This window comes from Convolutriloba macropyga, chromosome 8 (genome assembly GCF_964194025.1).
Source record: "Convolutriloba macropyga chromosome 8, txConMacr16.3, whole genome shotgun sequence".
In the NCBI taxonomy this organism is placed as follows: domain Eukaryota; kingdom Metazoa; phylum Xenacoelomorpha; order Acoela; family Convolutidae; genus Convolutriloba; species Convolutriloba macropyga.
In genome coordinates, this window is record NC_134475.1 from 33670547 (window position 1) to 33690932 (window position 20386).

The 20386-nt window shown below is 35.6% G+C and overlaps 1 protein-coding gene across 2 annotated transcripts in view; it reads left to right on the plus strand.

Moving 5' to 3' along the window:
• The window catches only part of LOC142344697 (uncharacterized), a 101824-nt gene that overhangs the window by 58598 nt on the left and 22840 nt on the right, over window positions 1-20386 (plus strand). For both annotated transcript variants that reach the window (XM_075396562.1, XM_075396563.1), the window contains exon 10: window positions 16422-16619. In XM_075396562.1, the coding sequence (XP_075252677.1) occupies window positions 16422-16619 (198 nt within the window). The remainder of the gene's footprint in view (window positions 1-16421; window positions 16620-20386) is intronic.

Consider the following 20386-nt stretch of genomic DNA (forward strand, 5'->3'; position numbering starts at 1 on the left):
GTCAACCAACAAGACAACAAAGACAAGACTTTGTTTTTGTGCAACAACACTTTAGATCACCTCAAGCAGGCTCCCCACATTGTTCTTTTTGGTCAGAATCTTCCAGAGAATCAATATCAAGTACACAAATAACACCCAGATCAAGCCTAACCCTGTCAACACAAAATATATCGCTGGAAGGCAACGCTTCTCAAAATACCTATTCACAAATAGAGACTTCTACAATTTCTGATAATACACCTATAGCCAGTACATCATTTGAACCTGAAATCAGATTACCAGAAAATTATCAAGGAGCACGAGGTCCAATTACTCCCGCAATTCACAACCAAAACCCATCTACACGAAGAAGAATTCGAGAACAAACACAAAGATTTTTTACTAGATTATACATCATTTACAACCGCGCCAGTACTATACGGACCAACAAGTTTAAGAGATAAATTTACAGTATGGGCAAGAGCAAGACTATCCGACACCCTAAACCTCACTACCCATCGAAGACAAACTGCTTTAAACGTCTTAGAAACACCGTGATTAGAATTACGTCTTCAATCAACCATACGACACAACACAATTTTTAACCATCCATTTCACGCAACAACACCGTCAATTACAACTTGCACAAATCCCCCACCTTTCATCTGCACTGAATTTATTTATAAATTTGATAGATATACACAACAAACCCTTGGTTTCGCATCATTTTATAATCCACATACAGGTTTAACAAACACATTTTGATTCAACTAAAAATACTGCTATTAATACTCCTTACTTTAATCACGTTATTTATACTCCTAGTATACTTTGAACCAAACCTAGGACCAATTAAATTACATCCAAAAGACATAAAATATCGAGAAAATAATTATAAACAAAAAAGTAACCTCAACAATATTAAACAAAGCCATCATACAGACAACAACAGTTTAAACGAAATCATAAGCGTCGCCGAAACAGACTATGAGGACCTATGGGATACCAGAGCAGACTACTGGTTACATAACTGGGGACGCCAAGATCCCCATCACAAATACAGACACCACTACACATACAAAACAATATTAACCTTGAGCAAAACACCAAATCAGATAACGAACAAACACCAAAACAACGAACACAATATAGTACTTCTTTTAAACAAGAGTCACCGGAACCAATACATGAATTTCCAATATCGAAACAACGAATAACCATGCAACATCAAATAAAACATGTTCACGAAATAAAGACATATAATCATCTACAGCGGAATATTTACATTCCTCAAGCCGCAATACAACCATTTTTAAAAGAATCCCGACACAACAAAACACGTAGACGCTCACGCAGAATAATCGATAAGAACTTACAAACAGATATTAATAGTTTGACCACTGGACCACCAACAGGACCACAGGATATATTCATTGAACACTACGATTGCAAGATAAACGAAATCAGTAATGTTATATACAAACCCAAGGATTCAAACCCAAGGCAAATTCAAACCCATGGATTTAGAAATGGAGAAAACAGGAGTCCAGCTCTCCAGAGCAAAAGCTATCGAAATAAAAGTTTTTTCAGTAGAAGCAACAATTAAAGAATCAGTACACTGGTGTTCACAACGCACCGATTTTATTAGAGCAAGTAGACAAAGCCATTACTACTCCGATGCAACACGTTCCAAAGTATTAGACCCTGACGAAGTCAGAAATGAATTGGCACGAGTTAGAGTATTAAAGAATTCTAAATATCAACCTAGAAATTACAATATTTCGTTCAACTTCATGAATAACCCAACTTTACAAAATAGACTTGAAAAACTACAAGGAGGAATAAAATTCCCCTACAACACACCGTTAACACCACAATACGGTAGACTAGCGTATGATTACACCGACGAATCCTGGGTACCAGGAGCAGGATTTAACCCACAATCAAACTGTAAAGGTGGACGTAGAGTACAAAATAGAGTCGATCTCCTTGGCTGGAAACTAGGGTTGAATTCAGTATCACTAACATTGAATTTAGAAACGAATGAAATTTCACTAGACGGAACTAAATTACCCTGCAATATAGAAGAAGGATACTGTCACCCAACAGCATTAACAAAAGCTACAATTGTATTGGAACTAGAAGTTCATTGTCGAATATTTGAAATAATACGATTTGACGCCTTCATGGTAAAATACCAAGATCGGTATTGGTTTGAAAACACTCTACACATCCGAATACGAGGACATTTTTTATCTATGAACACGGTTTTGATATGAACACCGGCAAACGTTATGATAAAAACATAAACACCTTCGACAACCAAAAATTTATAAAAATAAATAAAGATGCTTCGAAACAACATAATAAGCTAAATAATACTAATAACCCGTTTTACTATTACGGCTTCGTGAACGAAGTCACTCACCTCGAAATGCAAATGGACTTGTATATGACTAAAATATACTCACAGCTAAGCTTACAAGCCATTGAATTTTACTCCAAAATTTGCGAACAAGTGCGTAGTTTATGACAACTAACACTTACACAAGTACATAAAGATACACCTTTGCTTGGATATATTCTCACCGGAGACCGTTCAATGTTTGTTCAAGAAGAAGGAATAAATGTTATGAAAATGTACAAATGCGCGCAAAAAGTATCACAACTTTGGGTACCAAACGAAAACACCTGTTACGATAAAATACCAATACTTTTTAAAAGTATAGTTCAATATGTACGCCAATTGACCCGAAAAACCTATGCTTGAGCTAAAAAAGTTCCTTGCTCTCAAAATAACTTTGACCAACTTATATCAGTTGATACAAAAGGAACAGCACGATATCGACACCATTTCCTGTAAAAGTTGAATTAATATTACATACCATCTCACCTGAAGAAATAGAAGTTGATATCCTTTTTAGTAGAGCTAGTATAATCGAAAACGGAATATTCAGCAGAGAACAATTAGTAAAACGAGAACGAGATTTACTAAGAGAATATATCCGTGATAGAGCAGAACCGTTACAAGAAGCCGCCTCTGCAAATACACAAAAACTTCTTGAATTAGAACGATTAGGACTTTTAGACGCATATAAACGATACGAACATTCCTTAAAATGGTTAAAAGACCTAAACATCAATGGATATAATTTCCAAATAGATCAAACGACTGTTAATGGGAAAGAAATCTTTGATGGGAAATGGCTAAAAGACCAAATCATCTCCGTATTTGGATGGTCATAATATATACATGAAAAAATAGCTATACTGTATGCAATGGTGAACTTTATACTGATTGTATTCAACGTAATAATAAAATTTTACAACGCCTCTGCAATACATAAAGATATTGGAAAACAGGCAAGTTTAACAAAAATGTTACTTTCAGGAATTTTGGAATATTTTCACATACACTAACCCAACTAATTGCGGAAGCACACGAACTTGATAACACGTCAGATGACAGTGATAATAATAGTCATCCAAGTAACAATAACTACACCATTAACAGAAAAAAGAAAAATTCAAAACACCAACAACAACCTGAAGAACAATTTAATAGCACACAATCACAACACACAATCACACAAACTACAAACACTACAATGCAACAGTACGACGCATTCACCCAAGTATTCACATTCACCATTAACCCGTTAATAACCTTTTCACTTTTCCTAATACGCCTATCACAAAGCATTCAGTGCAACAACAAGCTACATTATTAACATATCTATTGTTCACATATATCAATTGTTCGAATTGATAAATGTGTTAAAATATGTTAACACATGGATTGTTCAATTGTTAACGCATCTGTTGTTCATATTACATGTAAATCACTTAAAAATAACCTCTCTGATTATAAATCGATCCACCCGATATCTCTGATTATAAATCAAACCCCCCAACCTATCTGATTATAAATCAAACCCCCCAACCTCTGATTAGAAATAATAGACCACTCCAACCCCAACCCCCCTAGTCGACAAGTATTCTCAGCATAAGTATTCCCAACGCAAATGAATCATATGTAGCATGACGCTCTATGCTAATAGCACATAGCAAAAACAGTGTAACGAATTAATGTTTCTCGAATTTATTTACAATATTAATACATTGTTGTATTTATTGTTATATCACCGTTTACATATCAAATGTTTTAGAATGACAACGAACAGTGATTTCCACCCTGACTCCCCTATTAGCTACACCGTAGAAGAAGGCGAGATTAGTTCCGACCCAACAAGCCCAACCGACACAGTAGTCGATAACTATAGACACAGGTGTACAGACCACATCGCCACAACCCCAATCACCTCATTCATCAAGACCACAGAACCTGATTGTGCACACCGACAATCCAGCTGACAAACCTGTCAAACATACATCATTGTCGGATAAAAGGAAAAATATAGCGGCTAATGCCAAAGGACAGCGACAGATAGCCATCCAAGAGGTACAATTCCACCCAAATTATAAACTTGTTGCTAACCTAGCTTTTCAATCAAACCAACTACAAGCAACACCATTATATCAATCGACACCTCTGACGAATAGCCAAAACCTTATACAGCCTACGTTACAGCAGCATTATTACACTAACCCGTATATCAGTAACAGTAACCCGTATACAAGTCCAATGCCAGTATTTCCACCACCAATGGTATATAATCCACCCATGCCAGAACAGCTACCAGAACCACCTAAAAACTTCAATGAAACCACACCGCTCCATCGAAGAATAGGGACCACCAATCAACCCAATAGTTGAACATTATAATCAACTTCAACGGGGCGAAATTTCTAGGACCAGACCAAATAACCTGAGATTCCCTAATGCAGTTACACCCAGAAGCAACAACCCAAAGAGTTTTTTCCACCAAAGTACATACGAACAATCACCAAGCACCTCGATTAGTGACACGATTTGGTTTAAAGACGACGACCCCACAAACTACGCAAACACTGACCATGATGAATACAACCCTTTATTAGCATTTCTCAATTGGGCAAATATCCCATATGAAAATAAACTACATAATTTTCATATTCAAACATTATTCCAACTACAACACCGCCTACCAGAGTTTATGCCACCTGAACCCTGTGAAAATGTTGAGTCAATAAAGAATAGTACACGAAATATGGGGCGAGATGCACAACACCAACAGAATTAACCCCAACTAAAGCAATTCTATAGCCTGACCGAAAAATTTTTGTATAATTATAATTATCGATTTTATATCCCCAAAAGCCCAATCCTCGATCATGTAATAGCAAAAGCCTCCCAAGACCTACATGCATATTAAATATATAACCATCAAGTATTCCAATTAAGTTTCAATTTCTTGCGCCCAACCCGTAAAGACGTGCAATGTAACAATTTTAAAGTACATGAAACAAAACTAATTCATAACCTCATATATTATACATTTCTGAAAGATAACCTACAATGAAAATTTTTTATATATAAACGATCAACTAACTTCTCCCTATTTCCTTAATTATGCATTCACCATAAAGCCCGAATTAATGAAAGGAACATCGAGAAATTATGGCCCCATTAAGAACAACTATTATTTTTTCCGACCTATTGAACACCCAGACGGACCTCTTATTGTCCCCCAATTGAAACACTGGAACCATGTGAAAATTCTCATATCATATCCATGGTAGTGTTCCAGTCAAACCAGTTAAAAAGTATGTCGAATATCTAGGAAGTCGCTTCCCAACCAAAGAAGAAAATGAAGTAATAAAAGAGGTACGAGCAACAATATCGCATTTCGACCCCCAACTAGTAATCAATGCTCTTGCTTGCTTACTTGGACAAAATGAAGAAGACTTCATGAAACAATTCAAAGAATTCAAAGCTATTAAAAACTATCCTCAACAAAACAAAATTGTTTAACCTTAACCATTTATAAACTGTCTTTCATTTATAAACTGTCTTTCATTTATAAACTGTCTTTCATTTATAAACTGTCTCTAATTTATAAACTGTCTTTCATTTATAAACTGTCTTTCATTTATAAACTGTCTTTCATAAACCTTAACTGTCTTTCACAGTCCCATTTATATATGTACACCTTACTTCACCAGTACTCATCCTTATTATCTCATTAGTTCTCACCAATATCAATGATAACCTATACTCACAAAGTAACCTGTGCTCACAATTAGCTGAACATACTAGTAGTATTAGCACATATTAACTCGCTAGAATAATACATTAATTTAGACTTTCAAACATTGTTTTCAAATTTCCGAATTCATTGTCGAATTAAGTTTACGTAAATAACCTCTAACACACTATAGCCTACCACTAAGATATGAAGTTAGTTATCACCAAGCAACATTTGAACTCGAGTGTTTATTCCACCAATCAATCCGATAAATATTAACCTTGTTCTATCAGAGATCATAATTCAGATACTCAAATCACCCTCAATAGTATTAGACACTAGTATTTTACCCCCCACTACCAACCAATTACTTAGGACCAAGCTATAAACCAATACCCTTTAGAAAATATACAATAAAAAATACTAACTCACCTCAGATATGTAAATAATATCAAATTGAATATATAAACCATCGATGTAGATTAACTGTAGTGTATGTAAATAACAATCAAAATGATTAATGACACTTGGAATGTATGTAATACATGCAATTAATAAGTTAATAATTTAATTCATGCCAAAGAGAAAAGACACGTATTCAGAAAGACGTGCATGTAACCACAAATTAAGGACTATAAGTACTATCGAGAATTGACAATATGCACCTGTATGCATACAGCATAAATTTAAAACAACTTTTGTAACAGATATAAGACTAGATAGTGTAACAACAACAAATTTTTCCACCAAATATTCGAAAATAATTGTAAATAACACGATTTTCGAAATTTTCAGAAATAAAACTAATTCTCATTAGTTTTCATTTTCATGAAACAAAACTAATTCATAACCTCATATATTATACATTTCTGAAAGATAACCTACAATGAAAATTTTTTATATATAAACGATCAACTAACTTCTCCCTATTTCCTTAATTATGCATTCACCATAAAGCCCGAATTAATGAAAGGAACATCGAGAAATTATGGCCCCATTAAGAACAACTATTATTTTTTCCGACCTATTGAACACCCAGACGGACCTCTTATTGTCCCCCAATTGAAACACTGGAACCATGTGAAAATTCTCATATCATATCCATGGTAGTGTTCCAGTCAAACCAGTTAAAAAGTATGTCGAATATCTAGGAAGTCGCTTCCCAACCAAAGAAGAAAATGAAGTAATAAAAGAGGTACGAGCAACAATATCGCATTTCGACCCCCAACTAGTAATCAATGCTCTTGCTTGCTTACTTGGACAAAATGAAGAAGACTTCATGAAACAATTCAAAGAATTCAAAGCTATTAAAAACTATCCTCAACAAAACAAAATTGTTTAACCTTAACCATTTATAAACTGTCTTTCATTTATAAACTGTCTTTCATTTATAAACTGTCTTTCATTTATAAACTGTCTCTAATTTATAAACTGTCTTTCATTTATAAACTGTCTTTCATTTATAAACTGTCTTTCATAAACCTTAACTGTCTTTCACAGTCCCATTTATATATGTACACCTTACTTCACCAGTACTCATCCTTATTATCTCATTAGTTCTCACCAATATCAATGATAACCTATACTCACAAAGTAACCTGTGCTCACAATTAGCTGAACATACTAGTAGTATTAGCACATATTAACTCGCTAGAATAATACATTAATTTAGACTTTCAAACATTGTTTTCAAATTTCCGAATTCATTGTCGAATTAAGTTTACGTAAATAACCTCTAACACACTATAGCCTACCACTAAGATATGAAGTTAGTTATCACCAAGCAACATTTGAACTCGAGTGTTTATTCCACCAATCAATCCGATAAATATTAACCTTGTTCTATCAGAGATCATAATTCAGATACTCAAATCACCCTCAATAGTATTAGACACTAGTATTTTACCCCCCACTACCAACCAATTACTTAGGACCAAGCTATAAACCAATACCCTTTAGAAAATATACAATAAAAAATACTAACTCACCTCAGATATGTAAATAATATCAAATTGAATATATAAACCATCGATGTAGATTAACTGTAGTGTATGTAAATAACAATCAAAATGATTAATGACACTTGGAATGTATGTAATACATGCAATTAATAAGTTAATAATTTAATTCATGCCAAAGAGAAAAGACACGTATTCAGAAAGACGTGCATGTAACCACAAATTAAGGACTATAAGTACTATCGAGAATTGACAATATGCACCTGTATGCATACAGCATAAATTTAAAACAACTTTTGTAACAGATATAAGACTAGATAGTGTAACAACAACAAATTTTTCCACCAAATATTCGAAAATAATTGTAAATAACACGATTTTCGAAATTTTCAGAAATAAAACTAATTCTCATTAGTTTTCATTTTCATGAAACAAAACTAATTCATAACCTCATATATTATACATTTCTGAAAGATAACCTACAATGAAAATTTTTTATATATAAACGATCAACTAACTTCTCCCTATTTCCTTAAATATGCATACACCATAAAGCCCGAATTCATGAAAAGAACATTGAGAATTTGTGGCCCCATTAAGAACAACTATTATTTTTTCCGACCTATTGAACACCCAGACGGACCTCTTATTGTCCCCCAATTGAAACACTGGAACCATGTGAAAATTCTCATATCATATCCATGGTAGTGTTCCAGTCAAACCAGGTAAAAAGTATGTCGAATATCTAGGAAGTCGCTTCCCAACCAAAGAAGAAAATGAAGTAATAAAAGCAGTACGAGCAACAATATCGCATATCGACCCCCAACTAGTAATCAATGCTCTTGCTTGCTTACTTGGACAAAATGAAGAAGACTTCATGAATCAATTCAAAGAATTCAAAGCTATTAAAAACTATCCTCAACAAACCAGAATTGTTTAACCTTAACCATTTATAAACTGTCTTTCATTTATAAACTGTCTTTCATTTATAAACTGTCTTTCATTTATAAACTCTTTCATTTATAAACTCTTTCATTTATAAACTGTCTTTCATTTATAAACTGACTTTCATTTATAAACTGTCTTTCATAAACCTTAACTGTCTTTCACAAACCCATTTATATATGTACACCTTACTTCACCAGTACTCATCATTATTATCTCATTAGTTTTCACCAATATCAATGATAACCTATGCTCACAAAGTAACCTGTGCTCACAATTAGCTGAACATACTTGTAGTATTAGCACATATTAACTCGCTAGAATAATACATTAATTTAGACTTTCAAACATTGTTTTCAAATTTCCGAATTCATTGTCGAATTAAGTTTACGTAAATAACCTCTAACACACTATAGCCTACCACTAAGATATGAAGTTAGTTATCACCAAGCAACATTTGAACTCGAGTGTTTATTCCACCAATCAATCCGATAAATATTAACCTTGTTCTATCAGAGATCATAATTCAGATACTCAAATCACCCTCAATAGTATTAGACACTAGTATTTTACCCCCCACTACCAACCAATTACTTAGGACCAAGCTATAAACCAATACCCTTTAGAAAATATACAATAAAAAATACTAACTCACCTCAGATATGTAAATAATATCAAATTGAATATATAAACCATCGATGTAGATTAACTGTAGTGTATGTAAATAACAATCAAAATGATTAATGACACTTGGAATGTATGTAATACATGCAATTAATAAGTTAATAATTTAATTCATGCCAAAGAGAAAAGACACGTATTCAGAAAGACGTGCATGTAACCACAAATTAAGGACTATAAGTACTATCGAGAATTGACAATATGCACCTGTATGCATACAGCATAAATTTAAAACAACTTTTGTAACAGATATAAGACTAGATAGTGTAACAACAACAAATTTTTCCACCAAATATTCGAAAATAATTGTAAATAACACGATTTTCGAAATTTTCAGAAATAAAACTAATTCTCATTAGTTTTCATTTTCATGAAACAAAACTAATTCATAACCTCATATATTATACATTTCTGAAAGATAACCTACAATGAAAATTTTTTATATATAAACGATCAACTAACTTCTCCCTATTTCCTTAAATATGCATACACCATAAAGCCCGAATTCATGAAAAGAACATTGAGAATTTGTGGCCCCATTAAGAACAACTATTATTTTTTCCGACCTATTGAACACCCAGACGGACCTCTTATTGTCCCCCAATTGAAACACTGGAACCATGTGAAAATTCTCATATCATATCCATGGTAGTGTTCCAGTCAAACCAGGTAAAAAGTATGTCGAATATCTAGGAAGTCGCTTCCCAACCAAAGAAGAAAATGAAGTAATAAAAGCAGTACGAGCAACAATATCGCATATCGACCCCCAACTAGTAATCAATGCTCTTGCTTGCTTACTTGGACAAAATGAAGAAGACTTCATGAATCAATTCAAAGAATTCAAAGCTATTAAAAACTATCCTCAACAAACCAGAATTGTTTAACCTTAACCATTTATAAACTGTCTTTCATTTATAAACTGTCTTTCATTTATAAACTGTCTTTCATTTATAAACTCTTTCATTTATAAACTCTTTCATTTATAAACTGTCTTTCATTTATAAACTGACTTTCATTTATAAACTGTCTTTCATAAACCTTAACTGTCTTTCACAAACCCATTTATATATGTACACCTTACTTCACCAGTACTCATCATTATTATCTCATTAGTTTTCACCAATATCAATGATAACCTATGCTCACAAAGTAACCTGTGCTCACAATTAGCTGAACATACTTGTAGTATTAGCACATATTAACTCGCTAGAATAATACATTAATTTAGACTTTCAAACATTGTTTTCAAATTTCCGAATTCATTGTCGAATTAAGTTTACGTAAGTAACCTCTAACACACTATAGCCTACCACTAAGTTATGAAGTTAGTTATCACCAAGCAACATTTGAACTCGAGTGTTTATTCCACCAATCAATCCGATAAATATTAACCTTGTTCTATCAGAGATCATTATTCAGGTACTCAAATCACCATCAATCCGATAAATATTAACCTTGTTCTATCAGAGATCATAATTCAGGTACTCAAATCAATAGTAATAGACAATAGTATTTTACCCCCCACTACCAACCAATTACTTAGGACCAAGCTATAAACCAATACCCTTTAGAAAATATACAATAAAAAATACTAACTCACCTCAGATATGTAAATAATATCAAATTGAATATATAAACCATCGATGTAGATTAACTTTAGTGTATGTGAATAACAATCAAAATGATCAATGACACTTGGAATGTATGTAATACATGCAATTAATTAAGTTAATAATTTAATTCATGCCAAAGAGAAAAGACACGTATTCAGAAAGACGTGCATGTAACCACAAATTAAGGACTATAAGTACTATCGAAAATTGACAATATGCACCTGTATGCATACAGCATAAAATTAAAACAACTTTTGTAACAGATATAACACTAGATAGTGTAACAACAACAAATTTTTCCACCAAATATTTGAAAATAATTATAAATAACACGATTTTCGAAATTTTCAGAAAGAGTAATAACAATTCAAATTAACTATCACACCAATTGATTAAATAACACTAATAACAATATACCGATAGACACGAATTATAGCAAGACACGATTTGAAATAATCAAATCGTACAACCGAATAATACAACACACTTTTTCCTTCATACACCTTTTCCTTAATGATACGATTTACAAATGAAACAAAATGACGATATTAACAAAACACCTTTGACATGCCAACTCCGTTCAAACGTCACCCAACGCTCATGAACCTCGACTTCTAACAACTCACAAAACTAAATGCAGCTGAACTAATATAGCAACGTTAAGTTTTACCTGCATCATAGGAATCAGGCTGTTATATGTTTAGTTTATTTTGTTAATTGACATTTGATCTTTCTTAAACTAACATCCACATACCAAAACACGATCGACCGACTTTGTAAATGAATAAAGTTGTTTCCTTTTCCAACCGGAAGGGATACATGAAATATACATATAAAGTGTTATCGAATATTTATAACAATTGAATGTATAATTAACAGGAACCTCGTTTGCACTTAGATAAAATTTTTCACAAAAGACTTAACAAATGCCCAATTGAACCTACACCTAACCCGGGTAACACGTGTAACACGGTCTTTGATATTCGACTACCTACAACTGCCCGCTGATTACAAATCTACCTACAAATTACATAACGAGAGAATAAAAGTAAGAAGAGAACCTAGAACAAGTCACAAGTTTTCAAAAACTCAACAACCCGGAAAGATGGAGTCAATCTTGATTGACATCCAGAAACAAACTTGGAAAAAACTACTTATTCAAAAGAAAATAAATAATTTGCTGAAACTGAAATACTCTTTTCTGATTGGTTGAAAAATATATTTATTATTTCCCTTTTAGAAATAGCTTAAATACTTCCCTTTCACTCTTTAGTTGGTTCCTTCATAGTCAGACCTGATATAACAATAAAGTATATGAATCTCTCTCTACTCCGCTCGTGAAATATATTTGAGACTCAGTCTAGATAGCAGCATTGGGGCCCGTGCTCTATACACTAGTACTCCCATCGAAGAGTAATAGACTAGAGTCATAGAACTTAAATTAGTCAGGTAAGCCTTGAGATTACGTCTGTTCTTGAGACGATCATAAGACAGTTCAGATAGTTTCCTATTAAAAGGTAAGCTCAGAACACGTCTTAGAAGGCTTGTGTAGCTGTGTTGGGGCTGCTTTGGCGGAAGGCAAGCTCTTGGATGAGCTGTGCGTAGCTTTATTTGTGGTTGTATAAGATTGAAGGAGGAGGATGTGTTTTCGAATTCTGCTTGTGAGTGAGCAGTCTCAAGAGCTTTACCAAAACTATGCTTGAAGTGTTAGATATTTGTGTAGGAGGGACTTCTGAAAAATACCTAAATTTGCTGAGAACAGCTCAGCTTAAACAGCTTCTCTTTTTTCTTACCTAACCTCTTTGTGGTATCCTCACTGTGATCATCTTGTAATCGTAATGGTGTCATTCTCATTGAGTTCATTGTACTAAAAACAACGACACATCGATTCGTCGCTAAATAACAAGGCCACCAACAGTCAACACACTCAAAGCTCTGTGGAGCTCTAAGTCTGAAAAAGACCGCCCACCTATTGCGAAAAATAAATAAACAGAGCAGTACTAGCCTTTTAGCAAACCATAGTAGCGCAGTGCATAATTTAGAACGGAACTTTTTGTATTGAGAGTAAAAGTAAATTACAACGTTCCGAGGTCTAATTGAAACATCAAGTCCATCCAATAGCATAAAGGTAGCAGATAATCATGTATTTGGGGTTATAATATAAAAGGTAAAACAGGTTTGTTCTAGAAGTTTGAATTGACAGGTTCAGAGACTGGCTCTGAATAGAGGTAAAAAATATGGGTTCAAAATCACAATAGTTTTCAGTGTGCTTGAGGATGACTTCCTATACTTCGAGACAGGTTTTGTAGCTCGTATGCGCTCATTGAAATTAAGCAAAGTTTTGAGGGGGTGCCACTTTAGAAGACTATATGCCAAGTGTTAGAAATGGCTTATCAGAGGAGCAACGCACATACAAGCTGTAAATAAATCCATTTAAGAACTATTAGAAAGATGTTATGATACGAACTGGCTAGGGCATTAGACAAAAACGCGGATCTGATTCTCAGACTACATAAAGGTGGTGGCATTTACGCTTGGAATGTTCTTTGCAAGTGGTTCAAAAGTTTTGAGAGACCACAACTACATAAGCTTAAAAAAGAATTATCTATCCTTAAGAAGAACTCAAATGAAAACGTTGTAGACTACTTAACGAGAGCAGAGGATATATAATATACCGACATTGATGAAGGAAGGTGTTAATGAGGAACTGTCCGTTCAATTTTTCTTCGGTTTAGAGGAAATTAAGCGGGACCTTCTCAACATTGTTAACAAGAATATTCAAAAGAAAACGAGGAGTATATTCTGCAATAAATAACTCCAAGTGTTTCAATTGTCAGAAACTAGGACAAAGCAAGTATAGAAGTAACAAGGGGCAAGGAATCTATTGAATTGAATGTGTTGAGCAACGTCGCATCTCCAATTTTTGTGGGAAGCAGAAACCACAGAGAAGTTTTGTTAGCCAAAGCAGAAGATTTACTCAAAACAAACGAAATCTCAGAGGTTACCTGAACAACAAGAAGTCGAGTATTTCTCATTCCTTAAAACATTCATTAATAATTCATATTGTGAACTAGTGTCAGACTCGAGAGCAACAATTCCTACGATGAAAGCTGAAAGTTTGTTTACTGATATACGCAAGCGATATACGGGGACAATAACTAACGCAAAGAGTTGCGAAAGTTTTAGAGGGGAGGGAAATGTTGATGAAAACAGCGGACTCAAAAGGTTTGGAACTGAAAATTAGATTGTCAAATGCACTACTTGTACCCGATACTTCTGGAAAATGGGCTCACTTTGGAAGTCCAGAGCGGCCGATCAGGGTTTTTTATAAGAGCTTAGAAGTACGAACTAGAAGCGGAATAATTTTCGCGTTTGAGGAACATGAGTCTTTTCCATCGAAAACAGTGAATACAACAACAGGTGCAGAAAATTTTAAATTAAGTTCAGAGGGAGCGTCTTAGTTTCTGGTAGAAACGTTTAGGTTATGATAAGTTTGAGGATATTATGAAATTGAAAGATCATACCATAGGACTTAAAGTAAGTGAACATGACTTGGGGAATTGTGACACATTTCAATTGGAGAATTCAAAGTGAAAGTTTTCCAAAAGATTTTGGGACAATGAGGGCGAATGATTTCTTAGAAATATCCCATACTGATGTACTAGGGCCTAATTATCCACCACCTTTAGATGTCCACAGATATATAACGGGCCTCCTTGGCAGTTATAGTAGATGTCGGAAGGTCTATTTCCTAAAGACAACGAATGAAACAATACAAAAGGTTGGGCAATTATGTGCAGATATATGAAAGTCAGGAACGTGAGTGTTCGATGGTGCGGGAGCTTATTTTTAATGAGATAAAGCAGTTGTAGAAAAAAGGCGTTAGAATAGAGTTTTCAGCACGTTGTACACCTCGACAAAATAGTGAAGTTGAGCGCAACGGGGGAACAATAACATCAATGGAGAGACGCATCATTTAGCAACAGCTTTTGAGATATACTCGTACGCAATAAACATGTCAAATGAAATTTAAAAAAAAACTTTGTTTCCATTCGGGGGTTAAAAGAACACCAGTCGAAGCATGTATGGAGAAAAACCGCATCTAGAGTGACTAAAGGTTTTGGTTGTTCTGCTTATGTACTTATTGAAAAGTATTTTGTGTATAGACATGGTTGTGTCTATATTCTACGCGTCAATTTATATATTTTGGTTAGTGTATGGCTTGTTTTTCTTTTGATGCGTTTGTTTTTAGGCTTTGAGGTTTTGCTCTTAGCTGCAAAAGTTCAAGTTGCTGGAATTTCCATTACCTTGCTCTAGTTTGTTACTTCTTCTGTCCATTTTTTTCATTGTACATTGGCTCGCGCAAAACAACATTGTTCATTGACTTCTGTTGGAAGCATTAGCGCAGGTTTTTCAGCGATTCTTTCCTTCTATGAGCACCACCCTCCGAGTGAGTTCATCGTTGTAGCAACGGTTTTAACTTTTTTGTACTCTGCCTAATCTTTTTATTTTTTCCCTTCTCATCATTCTTTCTTACTGATTTTTTCGTCTCTATCCTTCTCACTTCTCAGTTTTTCACGACTGGTCCTGTTATGTTTTTTGTTCTTTCGTCCATGCTTCCTTGTATTTGTTCTCCTTGATTTGGTATTTGTTGGTATTTGTTCTCTGATCATATTCCTGGTTGCAGCCAATGCGACAATATTTTAAAATAAAGAAATTATAATTTTTAAAACTTATTACTCCATAAGTTTAAAATAAAATGCGACAAAAAAAGTAGATCAAAAATTGATATTTTAATTTCAATTTTATGTTATGCTCTGTGGTAACCTGTAATCCTCGGAACTCGTATAAAACATTTTTTGACAGATTTGGCTGCCTTCTTTTTTTGTAAGTCTGTCCAAAGTAATCCTGCAAAAAATTTTCAGTAAAACCATTGCACGTACACCAGTTATCCTGAGCAAGTTTTTAATGAGAATGAAAATAGTTAAAGTTTCGAATTAACGTACACTCAAATAGCTTTTACGGATCTGCTAGTGTTTACGAATAAAAACATCCTTCCAACCTATCCGGTGCATTGGTCAATTGAACTAAATAACTGGATTGTATAATTGTTTCAGCTTCTTGAGTGGCTTTACTCGGAAGTGCGATCAGTGCTGTACCCACAACCCCTTACTACGTATACATCCTCAGTGGACCTGTACACACTGGGAACAATGATAGCAGCAATGACAGTTGCAGATATCCGACAATTTCAACCACTCAGTGTCAAACAGAACGTGGGTGCTTTCCAGTCCAAGGGTCTCACGCCGGGCCAGGTAAAGAGTTTTCGGAAGTTTAAAACTATTATAGAGAGTTGAGTAATAAAGTGCTTTGGCTGACTAAAATTACTGCTCATTCAGTTTTTTCTGCCTTCAACGATATTGTTTTGCAGTAGCCCAGAACTTGTAGTCTGTCTGCATAAAAAAGTACGTGCTCGTTGGGTTCGCGAACGGTTTATGCCTACTAACAAAGCAATATATCCGCTAATAAACTAATGGAAGTTTCATTGTGGCTTGTAGGCTTTCATAGTTGTTTAGGAAACTGATTGCTTGCTCGTTAATTGCACTCGAACGAAGTTGATTGTAGTCGTGTCTTATTGTCTTATTTGACTTTTTGAGTGACATCAAGATCGCTTAATTTTTTTTATTATTGCGTGATCTAAATTGCTCTCTCATTCACATTTTTAAACTGGTGAACTCAATCGGCACTAAAAGGTGCATTTTTTAACTTTAATCTCTGACTAGTGGCCTGTAAAATGCTCTAATAACATCATTTGAGACACTTAGTAGAACACTGCACGGCTGATGCGCATAACCCTACATCTGATAAAACGGGCTTCAATAGATTTGAGCCCCCATCAGTTATTCCATATATTCGGTAATGTTTTAAATTGGCGGTAGATTCAGTCGCTATTATTTTAAACTAATGTGCGTTTAGCAATTAATGTTGCCTGACTCTGCTCATTTGCAAATTTTTACTTACGTGAGTTAAATGAGATTAATGACATAAATGCTCTGAAGTATTTTAAACTGGTCGAGGTTTAAATTTTAGTGGTATCTCTGTTTTGAGAGAAAAAGGCAAGATTACTACTATATTGTTTTTCTCCGGTAAAATAAAACTGTTGGCCTTTTCCATTATACTCCTTTACCTGACTTTACTCTCTAACTGACAAATTGCCAAGTAAAGTTAAGTAGATATCGAAGAAAGCCTAATTGATTTTTAATGAGACAAAATATCTTCATTTCACTAATTGCGGATTGAAAAGGCAAATCGATGGTGTGAACGTACCCATAATCTGGTAATTAACAAAATTTAGTTTTGAACTGTCTTTGATCATAAATGATGAAGTCGAGAACTCTAGCTGCATGCTAATTGGTTGCAAAAAGACATAAATTGAATGTAAAAATTACAATAAATGGGAATTAGTGACATGAATCGTGGACAAATGTGACGAGGTATTGTCACATTTGTCCACGAATTAGTCAAATCGGTCGAAAAGGCCAAAAGTGCGTTTTATGGCTTAATAATTGAATATTTACGATAACTCGGGGCTATACTTTTTGTGAAGACTAACCGGGGAGGGTGTATAATACGACAATAATTAATTTGCTGTTGGTTTTTTATGCTACCGATTTTTGGCAGGACCTTTTCTTACTAAAGCAGACCCAAGGTGGGCTCTTTTTACAGCATTAAGGGATATGGAGTTAGGGCTACTTATTTCTGCGCGCGAAGTAGAATACCTAGATCTCGCTGACTAACTGACTGTAAAACACTGAAGATAAACTTTAATTATAACGGTGGTAATAATATACAACACCGGAGTCAATGTAATACACATTGTGCAACTGTCTAATAGACCTAATAGAGTCTCCTCAGTCTCTGATTGTTGCAGAATACAAATCTACTGTCTGTCACCTCCATCCGAGGTTGTGTCCGAATTGTTGAATGCAGCTGAAAATATGTTGAATGTGTTAATTCGTTTTGAGTGATGAAGTGAGTGACTAGAGTCGTCGATGATAGTTCCTGTCGAGTGAAGTGTGTGACTAGAGTCGTCAATGAGTGGTCCACATCTTGAGCTGTTGTGAAGCTAGTATGGGTGCCAGCCACAGGGTATTCTGACCAGTGGCGTCGATCCTGATGGTAGTGTCCAGCTATATCTTACTGTCATTGTAGTGAAGATTTATTCGCAGATGGGTGGAGATTTGTAGCATGGACTCTGTCGGTGGTACAAAGATTTCAATTCATCTCTTTTCATTACGGTTTTGTTCCGATCAGGTTTACCAGCTTATCTGCTGTTAGTATCGGACTTTAGCTACTGTGAGCTAATCTCTTTCTAGGTTAGTTCCGACTAAACGAAAAAAGAAAAAGACCATTTTTCCTAATTCATCTATTGAGGAAAGGATTATGCCAGAAGAAGGAACATGAAGGAATATACAATGAATAAATATGGAAAAAAAACGAAAAACAAGTTCTTGAGTTTTGTAAGAAGAGCCTCTTTGGCTAGTTTCTCTGTGGAGAGAACAGTGATCTCTGAGAGGTGGGGCTGTGGCCCACTAACGATAATCAGACTCAAAGAGGGTGAGACATGCGGCCAGGGCTCCAGCATACAAACCGACGTTGTAGTTCGAGATGATTGAGAATATCCCTCTCCTCTTATGGTGGCTCTCTGTTATCAAGCTTGTCCGAAATCAAATCTTGGTTGAGGAGGCTAAATTTAGGGCTGCGCATACACTTTGTAGTGCCTCCTTGCACACATCAGCCCCATTATTGGCCTGTGGGTAGCCACTTCCAGGAGAACAAAAGGATAATAAATCGGATCGGTTCGAAACTCCTTAATCTTCCTTCGCAGGATTGCGGCTCAATGACGTAGTAGTTTAAGTATTAAGGGGCCGTGATTTTAGCGTTCACGTACTGTAGACGCGAACTGAAATGAATTAGAGGATTTTTGCGGTTGAAATGATGTTGGGCGAAGAGTTATATTTTTGATACACACGGGGGATCTCTGTCCCCCGCGTAAACATCATATTCAAATAGTTGTTGGCGCGTTCGGCCAACACAAAATATTTGGAGGTATGCTAAAACTCTTCTTGAATCTAGGCTTCAGCGGAAAGGGGGCACGCTCCAAAGGAAGATCACAGTCACGTGCTTCTTCCGTGTACTCGTTCTCGAGTGGCCAATGGTGCATTTCACTGATTTCGGTTTGAGCGTGTGCCCAGGGGGTGACACTGTGCTCCGTGTTAGTCCCGAGTGCATTAGTGAACTGATGCAACCGGAAGATGGATGGGACCGGTTGCCCTGTGATTGGTCCTTTTCGTTGGTGCAAAGGGCTGGTCTGGGTCCACGTTGCCAGGATTGTGAGCCTCGGTGTGGGCTTTTGGGAGTAACTGAATGACGACTGTGGAGCCCTGCCTGGAGACATCCTGACCTGATATACCTCTTGTTGCACGGGGCGGGCGTCTTTTTGAAGAGCCCGTCCATTTTAAATTATCCGTGGACGTTGAATTGTCCTACGGAGGAGGTAGTAGGATTGTCTGTTGCGGGTGTGGCGCATACTGTCGGGGTATTGTACTGAAGTGTGTGCTGTGTTGGCGGAGCCGTATATGCTGAGGGAGGTGGATAGACCGGCTGCTGTGATCTTGCTTGAGGCATTCTAACTCGTCTAGGGCAGGCCCAGTTGGTTGCAACTGTTTCTGGAGTCCAGCGTTCTGAATGTTCTGCCATTGATTCGTCAGTCCAAGATTGAATTGTGGTTGTATATTGCTGGGTGGTGATATGGGGCTCTTCTGACGAGCCCATAGTTTGCGGCATCTTAGTTGGCTCGGGGGAAGTTAGGGCCTCTCCCAAGTAAGAGTGGAAGCTCTCCCGTAGCTCCTGATGAGGGGGATGACGTGGATGGTAAAGGCAGAGGGTTCACCCGCGAGTACGTGGCTTAAGTCGATTTTGCACACTAGTTCCGGCACTAGTGTTCAAGCACAAGATCCAATGCCATTGGTGTCACTGGCGAAGGGAGAATATCGCCCCATCCAGAATAAGCAAATCGAAT